The sequence below is a fragment of the Rissa tridactyla genome, chromosome 6 (assembly GCF_028500815.1).
Source record: "Rissa tridactyla isolate bRisTri1 chromosome 6, bRisTri1.patW.cur.20221130, whole genome shotgun sequence".
NCBI classification, from domain to species: Eukaryota; Metazoa; Chordata; class Aves; order Charadriiformes; family Laridae; genus Rissa; species Rissa tridactyla.
In genome coordinates, this window is record NC_071471.1 from 30,791,759 (window position 1) to 30,814,831 (window position 23,073).

The 23,073-nt window shown below is 41.4% G+C and overlaps 1 protein-coding gene across 1 annotated transcript; it reads right to left on the bottom strand.

The window, feature by feature from the left end:
• Positions 1 to 2,365: 2,365 nt before the first annotated feature.
• Positions 2,366 to 14,856, bottom strand: LOC128911147 (cytochrome P450 2J4-like). The gene is made up of 9 exons (XM_054205495.1): positions 14,686 to 14,856; positions 13,177 to 13,339; positions 12,164 to 12,313; positions 10,914 to 11,074; positions 8,815 to 8,991; positions 6,828 to 6,969; positions 4,878 to 5,065; positions 3,578 to 3,719; positions 2,366 to 2,544 (listed from the first exon to the last, which is right to left on the bottom strand). Exons 1-9 carry the CDS (start codon positions 14,854 to 14,856, stop codon positions 2,366 to 2,368), a joined length of 1,473 nt encoding a protein of 490 aa, XP_054061470.1.
• Between the last annotated feature and the right edge of the window lie 8,217 nt (positions 14,857 to 23,073).

Below are 23,073 nucleotides of genomic sequence, written 5' to 3' on the forward strand. Positions count from 1 at the left end.
GACTGTCTGGAAACTCGGTCTCCTGAAGGGAGAGCTGGGGGGCTCCTGCCAGTTTTTAGTTTTTAGTACACTCTTCAAAATCAAATGTGCTTCTTTGTACTGCCTGGTAGGGGTCTGGTGGACAGGGTCCCTGAGGGGATGAAATGGGCAGTAAATTACCAGTTCTTGCCACCTTGTGCCACTCCTGAGTCCTGCCTAGTCACGGGGAAGCAATCTATCAACAGTACTGAGTACAGCTTCGGTTTCAATGGACGTAATGTTCCAGCCCTTGAGCACAACCAGCTTTACACACATCTTATCATTAACGTCTTCAGTGAGTGGCAAGATGACAAGAGGAGTGGGCAAAGGCAGTGAGAGACACCATCTCTAGCAGAGTTAGTGGAGAGGAGCAGGTGTGGGAGGGTAGGGCGGAGGACAAGCGCAGATAAAGCTGGAAAGGAGGCTGAGCAGAAGTGTGTAGGCCCTAGAAGAGTATTTGATATGGTGTGTGGAGTAACAGGCTAGATTATTTGTGACAGACATTGCTTTTGTGAAACCCCTTGGCGTCCTGATTTGCCTTCCAGCCCAGCAAGCCTGCCAATACTGGGTTGTACTGGAGCTGACCACTGCCAGAGCTACAGGGCATGCCAGGATCTGGTCCAGCTCAGCCTGATTTTCAATAGTTCTCACTTTGTTTTAGTAACAGTCTCCTCCATTTTAAATTCAGGAAGTTCAGATGTACTGCAATGATTTAATTGCAAATAGTTTATATGCCAACATAAAAGCACTTTTGGTCCTCATACAAATTCAACCCTAACTTTATGGCAGTGTTTACAGACAGCTCTACTCAACTCCAACATTTGAATCCTTCCCAAAAGTGATTTGCATTCAAGAATACTACAGCATTTTGCTTTAACAAAGCTACAGCTGAACTTGGCTGTCACCTCCAGCTGTATATTTAAACTGTCTCAGTCTTGAGTTGAATTGGTGCCAGTGAGCAGCTACATTAAGTAATAGATATTTTAGAATTCCTGCATCAAGTCGTCCTTTATGTCTTTTCTTACACTGAATTACTTCCAGTGCGCCCTCCATAGTTACTTTGAACACATGTGTTCTTTTCATTGTCCAGAGCCTCGAAGAACAAATAAATCAGGTCTTCCAAGCTCCATCCTGGAAACTCACTGGTCATTGCTTTCAGCTCAGCACTGATTCCTCTACTAATAGTTGTGCAGAAAAGAGTTAGAGGAGACAGAAGCTTGATATGATGAAAGGATGTAAGCAGTGGGAAACCAAAAGGGAAGGTGAATCTTGAAGTAGAGTTTGTATGGATAAAGGGTAGGTAGGAGTAGGAACTGAAACTGGGAAGGAGGATTGGAAAGAGGTTGAATGGAGAGCAGGAAGTGTGGTATGGATTGTAATGAAGGAATAAAAGGGCCCAGAGAAAACGGGAAACATCTGAGCATTCAGATAGCCCCTAGAGGCTGTCTTACAAAGTCTCTACATTCCTCTGCTGCAAAGTTAGCAGTGAAACCCACTGGAAAAGTGAATATCTCATCCCACATTTATGCCTTATACAAGCAGAATTGATAGTGGAAGTTATTTTACACCATAGAAAGCTCATTTAAAACAAAACAAAACAAACCCAACCCAAAAAAACAAACCAAGCAACCAAACAACAAATCACGTGGCAATACATTATAACAGTGGTCACGCTCCCAAGTCACACATCCACATTGCTAGTAAGCACCAAATTTAAGTTTCTTTCTTCAACTTCCGATTGACTCTCTTTATCTTCTAGATGGTAGATACTTATATCAAATTCAGACATTAATGCACTCGCATTCTAATGTGTTTCCCGGGGTTTGGGTATTGTTTTTTGGGGGGTTCTTTTTTGCAACTTGTCAACAAATTAAAGTGTCTAGGTTCAGGACATTAAAACCAAAATAGGGCCCTAAAAGTGTGTTTTCCAGAGTCAAGTTACTTGAGGTCATCAAACCACTCATAGAAATGACACCTACTCGGCTCTTGCTGAGTTCCTTTGTTGAATTTTACAGAGATTTGCTCAGGAGTGATCATCATGACGATTCTGCTTGGCTAGGACAAGCAGACACAGCACGTTGGCTTCAGCTGGCAACCATAGTGTCTTGCTTCAAGTGCTCTCCAAGAGGAGAAAATGGTTAAGATCCTTGCGAGAATATCTGGGACTTTCACAAGGACAAGACCAAAATTACTGGTAGTCTGGATCTTGGCTTGCGTCTGCTTTCTGAATAGCCCTGGGATAGACTAATATCAATATCCTGGCTAGTACAAGAAGATTCATACATTTGAGAGGAATTTCACTGAAGTAAAGGTGGCTGTCTCATGCTGCTAAGTGACGTGGTGCAGCCTAGCGCGGAATGGCACAAACCCTGTAGGGGTGGGGCTGCAGCGTGCCCCCCCAAATGGGCTCTGTGTTGACCTTCGTCACCCCCTCAGGCAGCCGGAAGGTGAATGCCCGCAGCAGGTTGGCAAAGAAAATGAAGAGCTCAGTCCTCGCTAGATTCTCCCCCAAACACACACGGTGCCCTGCAGAAGGAAGAAGGTAAGAACAGTGAGTGCCTAGGAATTTTTTATTTTCATAATCACTTTGTTCATTGTTGTTATAAGCAGAGGTGGTTTTTTTTGTTCAAGGCCAGGATCATGAAAGCCACAAAACTAAAACTTCGTGAATTCTTTCTCAGAAATATCCCATCCAATGTCATAGATTAGGAAACACCAAATGAAAAGCTCAATGAAAATCCCCAAGGTACCACCGTCATTTCTGTCTTGACCTTGCTTGCCCTGGAAGAAAATTATTTTCCTTTTACAGGAGATGTTGAGCTTCAAGGTCATACAAAAAGAATCTGACAGCTGTTTGCACATGCTTTCTTAGCAAGTTAAAGTCAGCAGATCAGCATTACTTAGCAATGGCATTTGCAATTGAACAAAGGCTTGGTGACTTTACAGGCAAAGCAAGAGGCCTAATGTTAATTTTCAAGGGTTCCTCCTTGGAACCAATGGCATGAGAGGACACGTGAATAATACATTCACATTTCCAGATTAGCAGACAAATAAAAGGAAAGAAAAAGCCAAAGGAACTTTATTGCTAAGTGTGATCTGTAACTGTGTGTTGTTATCTTATTTCCTTCTTTTGCAACTGGATTTGCAGTTCTGTAAGCAAGACCTTAATCCTTTGTTTACCAGGATGTGTTCTGCTTTTCTTTCAGCTTGTTCCTTTAAAAGGGATTGCAAGTAACTCCAGTACACACAAGACACATTGCTTCTCAGGAAAAAATATAATAATATAAAGAATGCTACAGACAAAACTTGTGGATTACTGCAGCATGCGATAAGCCTAGGAGGTTCAGGAGTTTGAGTGGGATTCCCACTACAGTGGCCTAAGAACAGTTTGGATCTGACAGCACAGAAGCACCTTACTTGGCAGATACAAGCCAGTATTGTTCCTTAAAAGCAGCAGACGGCAGAGATAGATGATGTTTTCAGAAGAAATACCATAGTCTCACATTTCTGTGTTCTTCATCTAATCCGTTGGGTTGGTTCAAACTGCCAGTGTATTTACCTGCTGAGAATGGTAAGAAGGCTTCCCGAGGTATAAAGTTTCCTTCTTTATCCAGAAAATGGCCAGGGTTGAACTGCCGAGGTGTCTCCCATTGCTCAGGGTCGTACAGAGCAGATGCTATATTTGGAATAATGATGGTGCCCTGCAAGGAAGAAACTCAATTCAGTTCCAACTACTAGCCTCTCATCCATCAGTTTCTGCCTGGTGGATAAAACTGCTGCTTGTTGCCATTTCTTTGTAATAAGCAGATATGATGTGAGTTTGTGATCATTTTCTGAGTTGGAAATTATCGGTTCTCAGCCCTGCAGCTAAGTCAGTGGGTGTTAACAGCATTAGTGATGTCGGTACAACTGCATTGTGACCACTTTAACTACTAATCTTAATAACACTTCTAGTAGGACTCTTTTGTTGATACTCACGTCTCAGAATTGGAAATCTCTTTTTGGGCTTAAGAGAGAGAGAGAAATGCATCCAGAAATAACTGAATACTTCACTAACAACAACCTCTGAGCCCTTTTAGCAGTGGTACATCAGGCTTTTTCTTTACCGGTTGTTCCCAGCAGACCAGTTTGTGTGCCTTAGCTACCTGGCTGTCAGAGCAGAAAAAAGAGTGAAACCTTCACCACAAAATGAGTTAGGTGGGGCCAGTCCCAAATGCCAGTAATGGTGCTGGCCTCTCCCATCTCTCTTGCAATAAAAGCAACCAATTCCTGTTTCTTGCTAGTGTTTTACAGTGAGAACTGGCACCCAGCATAGCTTATGTCACTCTTAAAAATGCCTTACTGGCTGTGAACATGTTTCTTAGGCAGTATTTGGGAGCAATTCCCTCACTGTCAGCTGTAGCCAGCAAGCTCTCTGCTGTTAGATGTTCAGGCAGGTCCCTTACTCATGGAGCCAGTGGAGCTATGAGCCGTCCTCTCACAAGTTTTTCTCCATCCCAGGAGTGCTGGCACTGCCAGGTTGGGCAGGGATGTCTTAACCAGTGCTTTGGCAAACCAGTTTCTCCTCTCAGTTCATCCCAGCCAAGCAGAGCTGGTCTCTGTGGTTGTGCTGTTGATCAGAGGGCAGGACCTTGAGGCTTCCGTGGCAGGGGAAGGGGTCTTATCAGCTGTTTGAGCATCAACACACTAAGCAAGAGACTTATTTCATTCCTGGAGCCACAAATGGTAACCCTTCCCCAGGCTGGGGTTCCTGGGTTACAGGGTGAATAGTTTATAGATGGAAAACGGGTTACAAAACTGGAGTAAAGCTAAATGTCTCTCTGATAAAGAAAGAACAGAGGCTGAAAACGTGTCTGTACCTTTTTGATGGGGAATCCTAGCAATGTTGTGTTCCTCACGCACACTCTGGGCATGCCGACAGAGACAATGTTGCTGAAGCGTTGGATCTCATGAATCACAGCATTAGTATAGGGCAGTTTTCTCCGATCCTCATAGCAAATTAACTGTGAAGAATCCAAAACAGCGTCCAACTCCTTCTGCACTTTCTCTGTGGAGAAATATTCAACATTTCAAATGGAAAAAATGCTTAAAATATTTTAACTAGTCTCTTTTCTTAGAGAAACAGGAAAATGTATTATTTCAACATAGTATACTAAGTCTATAACCTGTGATTTAATATGATTTGATGCCTGAGTTTAATATATGAAAAAAAAATTAAACAGGAAAAAAATCCCAACAGTGTGGTCCAGAATCATAAGCAAGGACTATACTGTACTTATTCCAGCTCTGACATTTATCTTACAGAATGCTTGGTGGGTGTAGGGCGAGTCACCCAGCTCCAGGTTTTGATGTTGTATAGGGATTGCTTAGTTTACTTTATCTCAAAATCTAAATCTCATTTGCAAAATTGACACAAATGCCTCAGATATTAACTCCCAGTGCAAGGGATGAGTTGAGCAGAGTTGGTCCAAGTATGGCAACATACTGTATGAACAAACAACACCTTAATCAGCCTAAAACCTTGGATGCAAATATGCACTCAGTGACGCAGTCTTTTCATCCTCCTACTGAGGCTGTGGGAATACAGGTATCTCCCTTGCTTTCAGTGCTAAAGCACAGCAGATGGAAGAGCCACCAGCCCCAGGAGTACCCGAGTCCTCCTTAAACCCTGGCCATGTCCTTTCTCTTCCTGACTTAGATGTGGAAGAGGAAACAGCCTGGATGTACAGAGGCATTCATGGAATCGGTGTTAATTAGATAAGTAACATCTTTTGCAACATTAACTCAGAAAGCGACAGTTTGTGTGTACTGTGAGCAGTTCCTGCCTGAAAAACACCACCTCCACATATCAGGTAGCCAGAATCTTCCCCTTAAACTTCTTTTTCTATTCCTACAGTCTTTCCATCCCTCACAGATGTTCCACAGTCATGTTTTGTTTGCTCCTAAGGGTTGTGTGCTGCTTTGTGAACAAACTGCAGCAAACATTACTGGTTATTTAAAGACTAGATGCTAGCACCATTGGCTGGTTACACGCAGAATATGTTCTGCGCAAGCCTTGAGGCCACCCCTGAAAAACTCATATTCAATGGATGCCCACTGCCTTAGCCTTGTGCATGAACCACTCAGCAAAGACAGGAAGGAGTCACTGCATTCTCCAAGGAAGTATAAGGATTTGCGCTGTGCAAATTATCTTGCATCTCTCTATCTGTTCCCTGACAAGAAAAATACAGGAAGACGCAGCCAGCTCTACCAGGGACCATGGGCCTTCCTTAGGGCAACCTGCAGCCCTTCGTAACCTGCCAAGATTTGTCCAGCTGGTCTGTCCAGTAAGGGATCCAGTGGGTTGTTAGGAGTATTGGTTGTTAAGAGTATTGGTGTGCTCAGCAAGGAGTGTTGTGCCAGGAGGGGAAGGGAGTGTAGGCTGGCTGTGTGGAAAACACAGCAAAGCTGTGTTAGCACTCCTCATACTTGAAGGATGTCTGGTGCAGACAGGACTGTCAGAGCTCTCATCTCTGTTCCTGCTGCCATCAGTCAGCCTGTGAACTGTCCGCACAGAGCACCTCACTGACTTGTCACTGCAAGGAGCTAACTTTTGTCTCACTGCAAGTGCCTTCAGCCACCGGGTTTGGTCAGGTTATAGGATGGGCTTCTGATTTTTTTTTCCTCTCCTGCCATTCTTTGTGTTTTCAGAGAGCGAAAGCCAGGCTCAACTAGTGGCTTTTGTGCCTGCAACTTATTATATTCAGCCACCATTAACACTTGTAGTACCTGCAGCATTTCACAGCAAGAATGCCTAGAATGCCTCTCACCTTGGATGTCTGGATTCACTACCATATAGAGCAGTCCCCAGTACAATGTTGTGCTTACGGTCTCTGATCCACCGAGGAAAAGATCATTTATAACATATACCAAATTTTCTTCATCATACTTGGGCTTCACCCCATCTTTAGTCTGTAGATGATGATAAAAAGTTGAAGTTAAAGCATAGAAGTTAGGTCAGCCGGTATGCCTCCTGTGCAAGAGTCCTTATTTCCACAGTTGGCATATGCACAAAGAATATTCAAAATTACAGTTTTTGATGAGTACTAAGAGATTAATAGTTTCCCAAGTGGACATGGTAAGTCTGCATTGCTCTTTTGCATGAGGTGGAATATTCTTTCATTTAAAAATGGCAATTTTATGCCTGTTGACTTAATCACAAAAACTTGAAAAGCACACTACAAGTTTTGCAGTTAGCCTAGAGTGCACTTCTAAATAAGTGCCCCACAATCTGTCTCTTCTTGTGCCTTGGTCTCTCCAGTATTTTAGTGCTTGCAAATACCAAAGGAAAACCTATCTGAATAAATGGATCTCAACAGAACATCTTGAGAGTAATTTCTTCTCTCAGTTCAGGATAGATGTGAACTGGTGGGAGAGAGGTACCCAAGTATTTTCTTCTTATAATGAAGGAGTAAAATATAAAAACAATTAGAGAAAATACAGTGGGCAAAAACATTTAAAACAAACAAATTGCAATAACTTGCACCCCTGGCACCAGAGAAAGTTGCATCTTTGCCTCTAAAATGATTATTTTAGTAAATCTTGTCATACTCATTCAGATATAATGTACAAAAGGATGTATCAGCTCCTTCCAAACTCCATAAGTCACCACTGTGAGAACACAGCAGCCTGACTAGCTGAAAGCTTATGACCAGAGGTAGAAGCTACATAAACTTCACCTACCCTAGGAAAGAGATGCTTCTTTTAGCTCCCAAAAGTATCCCAAAATGACTAAGTTTGAAGCAGACACTCTGGTGCTCCTAGCAGAGCCTCTGGCTCATGAGTTTCTTCCTGCTATGGAAAAAAAAAATAGCAGGGGCCAGGAAGAAGATTAACAACTTGTTATGGCATTGTTTATGAAATTGTTTCCTAGGCCCTCCAATTTGAATACAGGTGCCAAGGCAACCGTGTCCCAAACTGTGGGGAAATTAGAGGTAACACAGGCTTTGGACCTCCAAATGCATCCCATTTAAGACCTACTGATGACAGCATCCATCTGCCAAGAAAGCTGACAGGTGTGATGTATAACATACCTATTCCAAGGTTGGTCAAACAATTAAGTAAGTAGGTTGGGATTGCTGGGGTGTAACTGCTGAAAGAGACGGGGCTGGAGGTGGAAGGACTATTCCCTTTTTGGTGCTGCAGGAATGATACCAAGGGATTTCAGGGTAGCCTGGGAATCCTTTTAAGAGTGGAAAATCTCCTCAGACCAGGACATAGAGAGAGTTTCCAGAAAAGAGAAGATCCTCCACGAATGGTTCCCTCCGTGGTGGTAGGAACCACACCGTTGTGGAGCACAAGGACAGCCAGTGCTAGGGCACACACTGAAACCCAAAGAAACATGTCAGCTATTTCAGGGTAATTATCTATGTATGCCTATTTAATCCTGTCGTAAACACGAAGTACCCTGCTGTAGAAGATGAGATAGTCTACCAAAGTTATGTAATCTACAGGCATTTACTACATCTCCTATTTACTGCAGGATTGAAGTGTACATGTGGATATTTTTACGGAAAGCAGATGATAGCGCATGAGATCACACCCTAACATACTTTGTGGTAATTTGTTTAGGTAACCAAAACATAAAACTGTGAGCCTTTCTGGGAGACATGCGTTGATAAGCCCCAAGCTACTGTATTCCCATTTAGAAGCCTATGAAATGTAAGAAACTGATAAGAAGGGGTCAGACTAGATGATTTAATGGTCTGTTTGGCCTTATACTCCATAAACGTGTGATCGGGCAGAACAAACACTTACTTTCTCCATCTCAGCCAGGTAAAAGTCAATGAAATCCTGTGGTTCGTCTGGCATCCCTCTCTCCACGTGTCTTCTGATCTCCTTCCTTGCAAAATTGCTCAGCACATCATAGCCAGATAACGCCTTCTTATGAGGACCAGGAAGACGGCACATCAACCAGGGTAACAATTCGTACACCTGCAGGAGTGACATACAAGAGGTTGTGTCAATTATCTGTCAGTAACAAAGCTGTTTTAAGAAACACCAAAAGGCCGAATTGTCCTGTCTGGAAATGTCGATAGTGGAATAAGCAAATTAGCATTCCTTTGAGTAGATTTTTGCCATCATGTGGGAAAACTTTTCTAGTAATTTTGACACACTTCTGAGGGTCAAGGCAGTACTGACAGCACTGCTCATGCCAGTACGTTTACTTGACTACTGCAGATCATTAGAAGACATGACTCCTGCACATTTGTAGACCCTAGCTCCCACACACTCAAAATGTAAGGGCATCCTTTCTAGTTAATGTGTGGCTACTAAGATTAACAAGTCTGCAGCCTCAAGAAACTGGTGGAATTCGTGGAGCTCACAGAGCTCAGACAAGGAAAGTGTAGACTGGGTATCACTCTCAGAGCTGATTTAATTTTTTCTGTAAAGTCCTCATGACTGCTACAGGACCAATAATTGTTCTGAGGGTTAGAAATATTACATCTTCAGCCTGCTGAGCGCATTTATACACACGTGTCAACTGAAAGTATCATCCTCTGGCTTGGATAGCTCTCTCTCTGCAGCATCTGCCATCCCACCCTGCCAAGCAAACAGCATTTCTCTCTCCTCTCTTTGTTCTTTCAGACCTAACAAGTAAAGCCTCTCTAATTTTAAGTGATAGTTTGTAGGTCATCGCATTAACACTTCTTTACGTTTGTTTCCAGACTCACTTTGTAAGGTGCCCAAGGTCCCACAGATTATTATACACCAGAACCTGCTTTAACACTTCTCTGAATCTAAAGGGAAAATAGTGCTGTTAACATTTGCTTTTTTCATCCTGTTATCTGCTGGTTTACACCAGCTCCTTTCCTCTTAACCTTTGCACTGAAATGTTCTAAGCTCATAGCAGATATTAATCTCATTAATTCCTAATATTTTTCATAATTTAATTTTGTCCTATTGCAATTTGTTCCATTCTTGTGACTCAGATAGATACACAGTGCTTACAAACTCTTGCAGCAGGATGTTCTGAACCTCCTCTGCATTGTTAAGGTCTCCTGGCTTTGATCATCCACAAATTTTATCTATTTTTCACTATGGGAAGGTTGTATAGTGCTACTCTCATATGATAGATTTCTCGAAAATGTATACTACCACATCAGCATTTTAGTTTGCCTTTTCATATAAACCTCAAATGTCAATGGAATTTGCTGTGCCATCCACAGTCCCCATTACACCCAGCTTGTCCCTCTTTAAGGGTCTAAGCCACAAAGCCGAATTCATGGGGAAAACTTCAAGTGCATTTCAAGACACTTCAAGTACAAAGCTGGCCTTTATAGTACGTTGTGGGAGGTACCTACCAAAAAAATCTCTGACAGAACTTGAATTGTGAGACTGTCAGAGAATGTATATATTGGTTTTGTAACGTGTGAATTGCAAGCTATAGTGAAGTAATGGAAATATTAATAATGAATATTTTATTATTTGTGAGGGAGGAAAAAAAAAAAGAAAGAAAGAAAGTTGTCAGCATACAATTTCCAGAGTAGTAAAAAGCAGAACGGTGAATTCAATCATACCCATTCATTGGAGGAGAGAAGTAAATCAAGGTAGGAGCAGCAGCACTGCAGAGTTCAAATTTATCCCAAACTCCAGTCTCAAATTAAGTTTAAGGGTTTCTGCTAACAGTCTCAAAAATGCTGAAAGACTAAAAAAGCCAGGAGTCAGGAGAGAGATGTCCCCGAAACTTGCAAAGAAACAAGAGAGTTCTTAAAAATGGCCTCAAAACCAAAGAGGCAGTAATAAGATCCCCAAGGACACCTCTTAGCTCACAGTTGCATTTGCCAGTTGCTCTGTATTTAGTGAAGACTCATTTTCTATCTATTTCAGAAAAAAATACCATATTATTTACTCACCCGATGAACAACGCTGCCTGCAAATCTGAATAAATTCTCTGTGGCACTGATCAGTTCACGGAAGGTTTTGTCCTCATCAGAGAAGCGATATCCAAAAACCAGAGCACAAATTACATTTGAAATAGAATGAAAAAGAGGGAAAGAGGGATCCACAGGTCTTCCTGCAAACACAGTAACTGATACTCACTCTCAGTGTTTTCTTCAGGTGTTTCTTATACAAATAGGACAAGATGTTATTAGAGATTACATAAAACGTTCTCTTTATCATCTTTATTCATGCTGGGGCATGAATAGGGATAGAGATGTGACATTGATGTGTATGCATGAAAATAAAACAGTCTTAGAGCAAAGGACACTGTTAAACTGTTTCCTCATACCTCTAAAACAATCCCATAGCCCCTCCTGTGAAATAACATTGTACAACTAAGATCCGTTAGATGATATCATATCAAATCTGCTGTCCTCAGTTGTGTGGAAGACGACAAGTCAGAATGTAAGAAGGAAGAAATGTCACAGGAGCTGAACTAAGATAAGACAGATGTTTTCAAAAATGTAAAAAACTACTTAAGAAGAAAGACTGAAGGAGCTCGGGAAGGTTTAAGAAGAAGAACAGATGGATAGGAACTGCATGGTATACATAATAAAATTATTACAGTCTCAGCTGTGAACGGTAGATCATAAAATCTCAGTCTGAGCATTCTTTTTGAAATTATGAGACAGACATCCATCAAAAATTATTTGGATAGAAGTGATCCTGGCTTGGACTCTAGGATGAACCTGACAATCCACTGAAGTTCCCTCCCACCTCCTACTTTCTTTGATTCTCTTGCCAACAGTTACTTAGCCAGACAAACACTAAAATCCCAAGTTTACCTCATGGTAATGTCATTGAAATTTAGAGAAATGACTAAGCTCTGTAATACTCTTTAGTTACCTATTGTAGGCAGTCTGAGAACGGCTTGGCTATGCAGTTCAGTGACATTGTATCACTGTACAATCACGTCATAGACAAATGATTAGCCCATGGAGGTGGAATTTCAGGAGCTCCCCTTTTAATTAGGTCTATGAACAGCTTTTTAAGGAAGTAATTCCCACTTGTGGTACTACTCTCTAACTGGTATATCCAAACTAGGTAAGTTTGGATACACCACTCTGGACCTACCCCCATCCTAGGAAGGGGTAGGTAAGTTTGCATACTGAAGATACGGATCCAGGACTGAAAAGTGTCTGATTTCTTAGCAGATAGATACCTTTTAGGTTCGCAAAGAACTCCACCAGGCAAGCGGCTTCCTCTTGCACTCGATACTCCAGGACTTTCTTTCCCATTCCCAGACTGCGTAGAGTCATTATACCAAAGCGTCTCTGCTGCTTCCAGGAGTGACCACTTGCCAGTATAATACCTGAGGGTATTTCCTGGCATATTAATATTTGCCACAGACATGAACAATTAATTTAAAAATATATTATAAAATACACGGAGTAAATTAGGGAATACTCTGTGATACAATTTTCTTCAGGCAAAATTATCAGTAACCAGAAATCATAGCCAAACATACCTAAACTATAACTATACCACATGTTCTTAATATTGATTGTAGTTAATCTTTGAAAAGAGCAACCTAAGGATTTGCTGACTGCTCCATTTCTTGATGCCTTAAAAAAAATAAAATCTTACAATGCCTTTTTAGAAGATCTGTGTTTAATTTGGTATGGCAAATGCAGGGGAGGAAAAAGGAAAGACTGCGAACTGCTGAAATACACTAAGGAGAAGTGGGGGTTTGCGTGTCGGAGGCGCTCTCCCAATCAAAACGTTTAAGAGTGGCTGCAAACACAGCAACAAGACTTCTGAAGGAAGGCGTTATAGGTCTCTTGCTCATGATGGAAGATGTTTGGCAACCATAATATATACGGTTACCAAATACATAAACAAGCTTAGCATTCATGTAATCTATAGCAAAATCACATGCAGGAAATTGGATTATTCCGTGAGGAGGGAAGATTGCTGAGTTCTGAACTGGGATCACGTACATCTTGAACACAGCAAAAAGGTCGCCTAGAAACAGCCTGATCTGGAGTGTTTCCCAGGCTTGGGAAAGCTCAGGACAAAAGGCATCACAGCAAATAGTTATTCTCAAGAGCTAATGGAGGACCTTGACACTATCTGATGGAAGAGCATTGTGAAAGGGAAGATAATGGGTGAACAAGGCAGAGTAGTTTGCCAAGTCAACATTCCTGGGCACTGTTTATGGCAGAAAAATCTCACCTTTTCCTTTGGCCATTGCTTTGAAGAAAGGCGATATCATCCGCCCCGCAACATCTTCAGGGTGCGTGGTCATGCCGTCCTTCACTGCTTGATATCCATTCAGTATGACCAATGGGGCCCACCCGAACCACAAAGTATATATGTTACCGTGACTTTTTGCCAGCTGTAAGTGGAAAAGGTGCCAGAAAGGAACAGATGAACCCCATACATCTCAAATAGACACTGCATCTGCTATTCACTGGCCCAATGGCCAGTTTTGTGCTGAGAACATCATCCCCATGCAGATAATTATAGCTAGAAGCAGAAAGAGAACATAGTTTTTCTGAGAACGAGGGTTCAGCAGCCAATTTTATTTACCTAGGGGGAAGTGATTTTCTTTTCAAAGCACAGGCTGCAGCAACACTGCAGCAAAAGAAAGAAAACCTTGTATTTTACATTGCATCACATCCAACGCCAACATTTGTGCATTGTTAATTGAACAGCCACACTCTATGCCTCCCGGGGGCTCTATGCGTCCGGCTATTCCTTCCTTTCCAAAAGGAAAACAACTAATTAAACCCCTGCTCCATCTGCGTGCTCCAGGAGAGGAGGTGGAGCCAGAAACTAGGCAACAGCCATGAAGTGCCAGTGGGCTGCAGCTGAGCCCAGGGTTTCCTCACGGAACTGAGGAGAGCACCGACCCTTGGAGACAGCAGAGGTATCCAAGCAGGGTCAGGTGTACGACAGAGGAAATTCAATCATTTGCGGAAAAAGCTTTGTCCAAGAACGGGACTCTGCTCCAACACAGCCACGATGTTACAAAAGAGGTGGTAGACCACCAGAATTACATCCAGTTGATCATTCTAGTCGCTTGCTTCTCCAAATATTTCTTTAGACATTGGCTTTCACTCTCCCTGTTACAGCATCACTGCCTGTTTGAGTCTGCACTGCACCCGGTGATCTGAGCGTACCGTCTCAAGCATAGATCTGAATTAGAGTCACCTGCAAACCATTAGAAGAATTACTGCCGGGGTACAGGGAGGGACTGAGACTGCCTCAGGAGGAGCAGCTGTCTCTAAAAACAAGTGTCAAACAAATAGTTTTAAGGAGGTGTTGGAAGATGGGGAGTGTGTGCCCTTCCCCTATTACGAGCATACACACACACACCATATTACCTGCTTCATGATCAAATTTCACAATACCAGTGTGTCAGACTTTTAAAAAGTAACACATATGGATTTATCAGCAATGGAGAGGCATCTTTTCAATTATTGGTATCCTCCGACTTTAATAACAAGTTGGAAAACCTGTCCCTGAGTTTATTTGATTCTCCAGAACATTAAGTTCCTCATGAAGTTGACATATTCCACACAAGTGAACGCAGGAGTCTAAGAATCAAGTTGATCTGTATATGTCCAGACATCGTCTGTAACTTTTTAAGACTTAAAAACTTCACTTTGCTAGTAACATATCAGTTTTGTTTAAGCTGTGACTAAAATTAACCAATTTAGAGCATCTTAAAAGAAATACCTCCATCAGAAGATCCCGATGAAACTGAAAGTTCAGCAACAGCAAGTTCCCAAGCAATGGGAGAGGAGTTGGTCCAGGAGGTAATTGCTTGCATGCCTTTCGCAGTTTGAAAAACTCAACAATTAACAGAAAAATGATCAGGACTACAAAAGCTTGACCTATTGTCAGCATTTCAGAGCTGATTAATCAGCGTGTCTCTATCAAAAAGAAGGTACTGGAGCTTGGAAAAGGTGATCTTCCTTCTTGTTCCACCAGTTCTCTCTGCAGACTGAGGTCTGTAAAGTCTCGGTACCTTTCCCTCCCTCTGTCCCTCCCTCTTTATCTTCTGCCTGCCCTTTTCCTGCACCCCATACATTTCCCATACTGAGGTACGTCAAGCTGATCCCTGACCAAAAGCACACCCAGCTGCTCGCAGCAAGCCCCAGTATGGAAACGCGGAGTCGCTTGTACTCAAGGTACTTGTCCCGAAGCTTGTGTTAGGGAACTGCTGGTGTGTGTTGGGAGATCTGGATTGGAATGACACCAGGTGAGAGCCCTTGTTGACCACTGGATAGGAGATGAGTGAAACTCAGTTTCATACACTTTGGGAACTTTAAAAACACACATAGTTTTTCATCTCAGAATCACTGAATTCAGATTATGAGGTGTTACATGTCAGTTACAATAGGTTAGATTTTCCAGGTGCTTTAGTCACAAACATTATTTAACTTATCTTCAAATGTGGTTGTAAATTCAGATTTGCCTGCCAGTACACGCAGTTCACACAGGCAAAACCAACAGTAGCTGCAGACTAAGCATGAAATTAGAAGACAATTGTTACGTGTAATTTCTGAAAATTTGGCCTTAAGTGTTCGGTCAAACTTTTTTTCCCAGTAAATGGAAAAAATAACAGTTTTGTCAACTGAGTATTAATGACATGGAGATAATGCTTAAAAACTCACATTACAATTAAATAATAATAAAAAAATCAGAATATTAATATTCATTATATTTTAAAATGGATTAAATGTAAAATTGCAATTTTAATTATTTTAGATTTTTTTAGTATGTAACCTAATGGAAAGCTTCATTTGCCTTGTTTTATTTTCTACATTTTTTTCTGTCAATTTCAGAATCCTGGCTATTATTACGAGTTATCAATAAGTTTACAGGACACATCGAAAATGCTTCCTCTGATAATGAAGGGATTCACACCTAGTTTGAAACGCAGACAGGGGAAAGCACTGTGTGTCAATTACTGGAGGATCTTATCTCGCACTGTAAAGAGAAAGTGTCTTCACTGAAAATGAAGTACAAGTCTGAACAAGAAATTACCCTGCCCTCCAACGCGTACATAAACGCAGTATTTTGCAAACCTGGCAACATTAAGAAAGTAATGTGACTCAGTGATATCAATCCACCTCCTTCGTTTGGCCAAGCTTTGCAGCTATTGTGGGTACCTACATGACTGCATTATACAGTGAAGACATCACAAAAAAAGTAGGTTTGTGTGCCCTTATCTGTGCAAAACTAACAAGACGTTGTGGGCAGCGTGTGTGGGAAGGGGGCTGAGGTGGGCTCCACGGCTTTGCTAAAACCAGTGCACAGCTGCCCACTATGAGGCTGAAATCAGCAAATTATATAATCGGAAAAATTTGTCTCTTCAAACCAAAATATCAAGTTTACAATTTTGGAAAAAAAAAAAGGAAGAAAACGAGTTTTTACAGACAGCTGAAATCAGAAGAAATGCCAAATTACATAAATTTCATGAATAAATACAATCACATTAATCTCTTATCTGTTTGGTCAATATTCCATTGCTTACTTTTAGATATTTCATACTTAGCGTAGTATTTTGACATCAGTGAAGGAATTCTCCTCTTCCAGAACACGGGTCAGATTTAACTGGAAGCAAATCACCGGTGTCAGAAGCCAAATGAGGCAGCCAGCAGTTTATCCTACCAGATGTTACTATCACCTTTCTTTTTTCAGTGTTTCCAGAATTTTCCAACTGTCTGAAACCCAGATGCATGAACAGTTACTTACACCAGTGCCTGATGTCACTGGATAATCTGTACTGGAAACAAAACCAGGCTGAGGGATCAGCAGAGGGCAAGAAGAGCAGGTTTTAACGAAAGCTATCAGGAAGCCAAAGTTTCAATAAGATTTTTAGTGAACATAAAAGCACGCGGTGAAGTAAGTTTCGGAAAGATTAGTACAACCCTTGCAAAAGTAAAGCTGCGCAGGTAATCTGACAGTCGTGGTCCTGATACCCTCAAGCAAGCAAATGTTTAATTTAAACTCTGGGACACAGATACTTAAATACTAAGAATAAACTGTAACACATTTGGTAAAAGGGAATATGTCAGGAATTAGGATCTCCAAAGCACAAGAACTGTTCATAGATTGGGAACAAAGTAGCAGCCAATTGCTTTAAGTGAGGCTTCAAATATATAATATTTAGAAGTGGAAACTGCACAATACATTTTTAACCCCTCACCCACAGTTACCTTCAGAAACTTGCAAAATTCACAAGCTGGAATGTGCCTACTAACTGGGAGCATTAAGGCTGGACTTGACATGGCGCAAAGAGCGAGAAGAAAACAATGTACATGACCTTCATATCCAAAATAAAAATGGGGAAAAACAACAGAAATGGCCCTGATCCAAATTGCTGCAAGAACTTTTCTTGCAGAGAGTTTGCCAAAGAGCAGATTAAGTTGATGTTCTCTGGGTGAAATTACCGGAATATGGATGATACTTCTATATAAGGAATAGATGGATTAATTTTTCAGGATGCAGAAAAATGCAAAGTACCTGAGATCATGTCCTGCATAACAAACCTGAGGCTGCAAACAAAATCCCCCCAAGTGTTAAGAAAATCAACAGGAAAATATGAGTAAAAAAAAGATGTTAGAGGATAAATTCTATAGTCTGACAGAAAAACAGTTTTCCGTTTTACAAAACAGGACGAAATCAACATTCTTACATTAGGATCCTTTTTGTAGGACAACAGGCACTGCGCTATTGCTGCTAGTGAGTAAGTGAGGATGCACAGACCTGGCATGGGGGGGAATAGAAGTTCAAAGTCCACGTATGCCATCTTTTCAGAAATGTTTAGGAGAAGCACTGTCAGAAATACGGCAAAAACTGTAAAATGCAATGCTGATGTTAACCAGCTGGAGCAGTTTATCAGCTCAATGTCTATCAGGGATTTCTTCACAGCGCTCCTGATGACTGCCAAGAACAAGGGAAAGCATGACGACAAGACACTGATGGCAGAGCACTTTTAAGTCGAGCTAAACAAACAAGCTCCACAAGAGACTCCCACAAAGTCTGACAAATTAAGCACCCAAAAGTGTGCATCATAAGAGCTTGTCACAAAATATACACCGAAGTTAAAATCCAGGAGAGTTGCAACTAAAGAGCGAATGGCTGGAATAATGTTGAAAGTTTGTACTGACCCACAGGTAAAAATAATTTTTATTGACATAGGAATAGGGAAAAGCCATCAGGACACAGAAAAAAAATCATATTTAGATACCAAAATAAAGATACTTAAAAGTTCACAACAATTAGCTAAACTCAAGTTAAAAACCTCTAGGGTTTGCACACGAGATAAAGGAACTGGTTGAGGCAAAGTTAAAGCAAGAACAGTAGCTGACTGACCATGTTTTTCACCCTAAGAATAACCAAAGAAACATTATGTACCAAAAGGTAGTCATGCTAAAGTCTTAAAATTTCACAGATTAAAGAAAATAATCTCTGTCACAAAATTGATTAAAGTTACTTGCTTTCTTTATTTGAAAATATTACAAATCCAGTTGATAAAGCAGTAGTATTGAAGTTACACTACTTATGTTTTCCAAATACCTTAAACCATTAATTAAGAAAAATCCAAAGATGTTGCTTATCAAGCCTGCAAATCTCAAGACTGAGAGAACAGTGAAATTCAGGAAGCCAGATCACTGACAGAGAGGGCAACCCCTGGGTCAGTGGCAGCGCAGTCAGGTGTAAAGCCACACGACACAAAGTAGTTTGTCCCAAGGAAACACAATTTTAAAGGGATGCAGGTGTACGTACCTACCAGCGGCTGCAAAATGATAAGCATCTTTTAAAATAAGAAAAGACTTGGAGACAAAGGAAGGCTGAGAAGGTTGCAACAATGTACAACAGTGAACAAACAAGCTAATTAATAAAGATTGCAAGACGAAAAGATTGCAAGACCAGTGTGACCCCCACCCTGTCATCATCTTTAAACAATTCATATGTTCGAAACAAGGACGTTTGCAATGTGCATTGCAATGTGCTAACCCAGCGTTAAAAAACAAGACAAAACCCTCAAGGTACAAGCACTGCCCTGTAACTCCGATGTACTTTATACAATACTAAAAATAAGCAATGGTTTCCCTTCTTTAGTTCACACCCCATCAAGTATCTCAGGGCGCTCTATCATTATTAACTACACTTTAGGTCCGTCAAGGCAAAAATATCTATTCCTACTCAGGAAGGCAAGAAATTACACAGCACTACAGGATTATTTATATTTAAAATGTGTAACGGAGCAGACTTGCTAATCAGGCAAGTATTAATACCCCTGAATTTACATGGTAGGAATCTAAATGCAAAACACGAAGGGCAGAATCAGCACAACTCAATAATGTGTTCTAATTACCACGCTCAACTTGTAGCAATACATTATCCCAGATTAGTACAAGCGGAGCTGTACCAACCCCATTCCCTATCCCCACCTTGCACTTCCCATTGTAAATCCTTTGCAGTCAGGTATTTACAACTACCCAGAGCCTTTAATTAGGGTGTGTGAAACACAAGTCAAGCAACAGGAGGTAGAAACCAAGGGAAGACTGAGAGAAGAAGCCACATGGCCATTACAGGTGGCTCGTAACCGTGAGAAGATAACACATCCTCTGACCAAACCTGAAACTGGGCCTGGTGGTTCGGAGTCTTCCATTACACCATTGTTCCTCACAGGCTTTTTCTCAAGCAGGGCTATTGTCTATAACATTTCAGGTGTGAGAGGTTAACTTAGAAACCTAAATAAGCCTCTAAAAATACTTTTCAGAAAGATTTAGGTGATATTTCTGTATTTGATTTTATATATCTTAAGGGGAAAAAAAAATCAAGCAGTAGCATAGAAGTTTAATAACCCTCCATCACACACACACTCCTAAATCTCCAGCACAGTGGCAGGGACAGGAACTTTTTGAAGTATTGGACGGACTGCATTAAGCTGCTGACAGAGGACATCTATTTTGCTAAAGCAGCAATGTGACAATTAGCCATGGATGAAGTGCAGTGGCCAGAAGTCTGACTCATGCCTTTCTTTCCTGTTCAGGGAAGCTTTTTTCTTCTTGCTCCCAAGGAGAGTTGAATGATGAGGACTTGCACTGCAAGGTGCTAATGCAACGAGAACAGGGGGATCGAGGGTTACACACTGTGTGTGGCAAGAAATTCCCTTCACAATTATCTTACAGCCAGGACTGTGCCCCAACAAGCCCTGTTAATCTGCCCTCTCTCTCAGCATCTGCCTCTGTGCTGCTGCTTTGCTGCCAGTTCCCCGAGGGAGGGAGGGAGGGAGGGAGGGAGGGACACAGGTAATCAATGCCCCTCCACGTTTATCCGAATCTGCTGTAGGAGAAAGCCCTTGGACAACGCTGCTTATGGCTTTGCCATTCAGTGTCTGCCTTCAGGAAATAACTTCCCGCACCTACAGCGACTCTGCCAGTATGACTTTCAAGAAAGATGGCAAGCACACTAAGCAGCTTTCAGCATTTGACAATTACTTATGGATTAAAGGGTAAGTTGGGTGGCAGCCATCGATACTATATAACAAATTAATATGCAAGAGATTAGCAGTTTATACTGGCAAAGAAAATGCAGTCCTTTAGACACAAGTTTCTCAATCAATTGTACGTGAAGTAACTACGGTACATAGACACATCCCCAGAGTTAAGCAAGCAAGCAAAAAAAAAGATGAAAAAAATCGACCTATTTTTTTTTGTTGTTCCAATTATTATGTTATTGCTTTTGCATTACAGTGGCAATGTCCGTGAACGTCGTTTCTCACCAAATATGTTCCATGGGTGTTGAGTTAAAAGGGATTGAGAAATACCACTTGAGGTCAAAACTGTTGCTCCTACTATAGATATTATGCTGCAAGAAATTTTATTGTTTGCACTAATACTGCTGAGAGGCACCTCGGAGTTTCTCATGTAAACCAGGAAAGCCATCTTCAACCACAGGAAACAATATTTATCATCCTAAACATCCATCACTTTTACATATCGTTCCTATCAGCTCCTCTGCAGCCTCCAGCTTCATGCTGGAGTGAGGACGTACGGCAGAGAGTAGGGATGGCAAACGTGCATGGGGCAGCACAAGGTTGCAGCTCTGGACCTGAAGACAGAGGAGAAAAGAAGTGCCTTCAGAGGCTGAATAACTATTGTACAATTGGAGAAAAGTAGGGAGCAGGAAAAGCAACTCTTCCAGGCTTATTAGCTTCAGGAAAGATTTTTCTTCAGAACAGCTTATAAACCATTTCACCAACTGGAAAATCCACTCAGCTTGCAGAGATTCTCAGGATATGTACTTGAAAGATTCGCTACCCCTCCTCAAAACCTCTGTGAAGCCTTCAGAGAGGGCATATTGTCAATTTTGCCTCAGGTATTTGCCCCAGGTTTCATTTTTCTTGCTTTTCACACTCTCCTTTCTATCTGAACAGCCACACGCACAACGTAGCTCTTCGCTGCTCTGAGAGACTGTCAGCATTTACACAACAGTGCTGGAAACAACAGGGACAAGCGCATAAAAGGACAGTTGAGCTCTTTTCCGTGTGGTTTCCACGTCAAAGTGATCTCACCCTTTCCATTTGCTGTGACTTTCCAGAAACAAGGCACAGTTGACATGGCAGCTTGTTTGGGGTGGGCAGCCAGGTGTCTCCCCTTGGCTCAAACTTCACTCACTGGGACCTCTCCAAAGCCAGGATATCCTGCAGATTTACAACCTGTTTGAGCTGGATCAGCTCCCGCAAAACACAAGTTAGAGAAAAAACCCCAGTAATAAATAGGAAGAACGAGATCTCTTCACTGACCTATGAGTCTCACAGGCTTTGTTACTAAGGAATACGTCCTCCTCTCTCCTATTAAATATTTCTAAAAACAGTAGGATAATTTCTTATGCTGTTACACTTGGTATTTCCTGTCCACCTTCATAAGGAGATCACACTGACTGCTTCGTTCTTTCAGAAACCAGGAGACAAAACTGCATGAGAGTTTGTATTTGCATATTATAACTCCAGAAACTGTACAATTATCAGACACAAAGCGAGGCCAGAGAATGGTGTTTGTTCACATTTCACAGCTGGTTTTCTTCACTTGTCTCTTTAAACAAAATATGCCTGCAGCAACGTGAAGGCCAAACTTTTTTTTCTATTAGTCCTTCCTACAGAGATTTAACCCTGTTAAATATGTACATCACACATACCCTTCTTTTATAGCTCATCTTTTCCTCACTCATTTTAATAATATGCTCTGGGCTGAAGAGAATGTCATGAATTCTGTCACGAGCAAATTTCTCCAGCACAGCAGACATTACTCCTGAAACATGCCCTGTCTGATGTGTTTTAGGGTAAAATCTTCTAAGCAATGGGGTCACAGTTGTATGACACATTTGCAAATGCTTTTAATGAATTAATGTTTTATCCCCAGAGATCCTTGTGGTGTTCAGTTTATGGATGCGAAAGAGAACTGCGTGCCCAAACAAGAACTGGAATCGCAGATGGATAGTGCAAACACTGGATTTTGAAAAAAATTGCTTTATATTCAGGAAAATCTCATCTACAATTGCAAACAATAATGAAACTGATTTTATAAACAGAATGAACTTCTAACTGTTCAAAACAACAGTCTAAAAAGATTTAAAAGAATTGAAAAGCTTTTTATCCTGTTTTCAAAAACAGATTTTGGTTTTTGCTTTTTTAACTCAAGCTCGCAAAAACTTCATACTTCAACCAGAAGCTGAACAAGAGCGTGGAAACTGTAGATCACAAGGCTGAAATAGCAAGAAATAAATACTTGTCAGCTGAGTACTATAACAAAGGTTATGTCCCCCTTACTGTAGGTCTCAGTATAATTGTATTAAAGCAAGCCGTGCCAGTTGCACATGTCAGGATGTAGCATTCCAGCGTATTTTAATTTCAAGCTAGCTGAATGATTCCACATGTCAGTTTCAATTTCTTTTTCAAGTTCAGTGAAAGGTGGACAGCAATATCCAAGAACAAAGATTGTTTTTCCTATGGTAAAGCTCAGCTCAGACCTTAGTGTGCATGAAGTTTTTAATTATGTGACATGTGTTATCCACAGCACTGCGCCTGGCAGCCCCTGCTCTGCG

Excerpts from the sequence above, each read along its gene's own strand:
- LOC128911147 (XM_054205495.1), bottom strand. The coding sequence starts at position 14,856 with ATGCTGACAATAGGTCAAGCTTTTGTAGTCCTGATCATTTTTCTGTTA. Across the intron at positions 13,340-14,685 it reads ATCGGGATCTTCTGATGGAG|CTGGCAAAAAGTCACGGTAA; the intron begins GTATTTCTTTTA and ends TTCCACTTACAG. Across the intron at positions 2,545-3,577 it reads CTTCTTACCATTCTCAGCAG|GGCACCGTGTGTGTTTGGGG; the intron begins GTAAATACACTG and ends TTCCTTCTGCAG.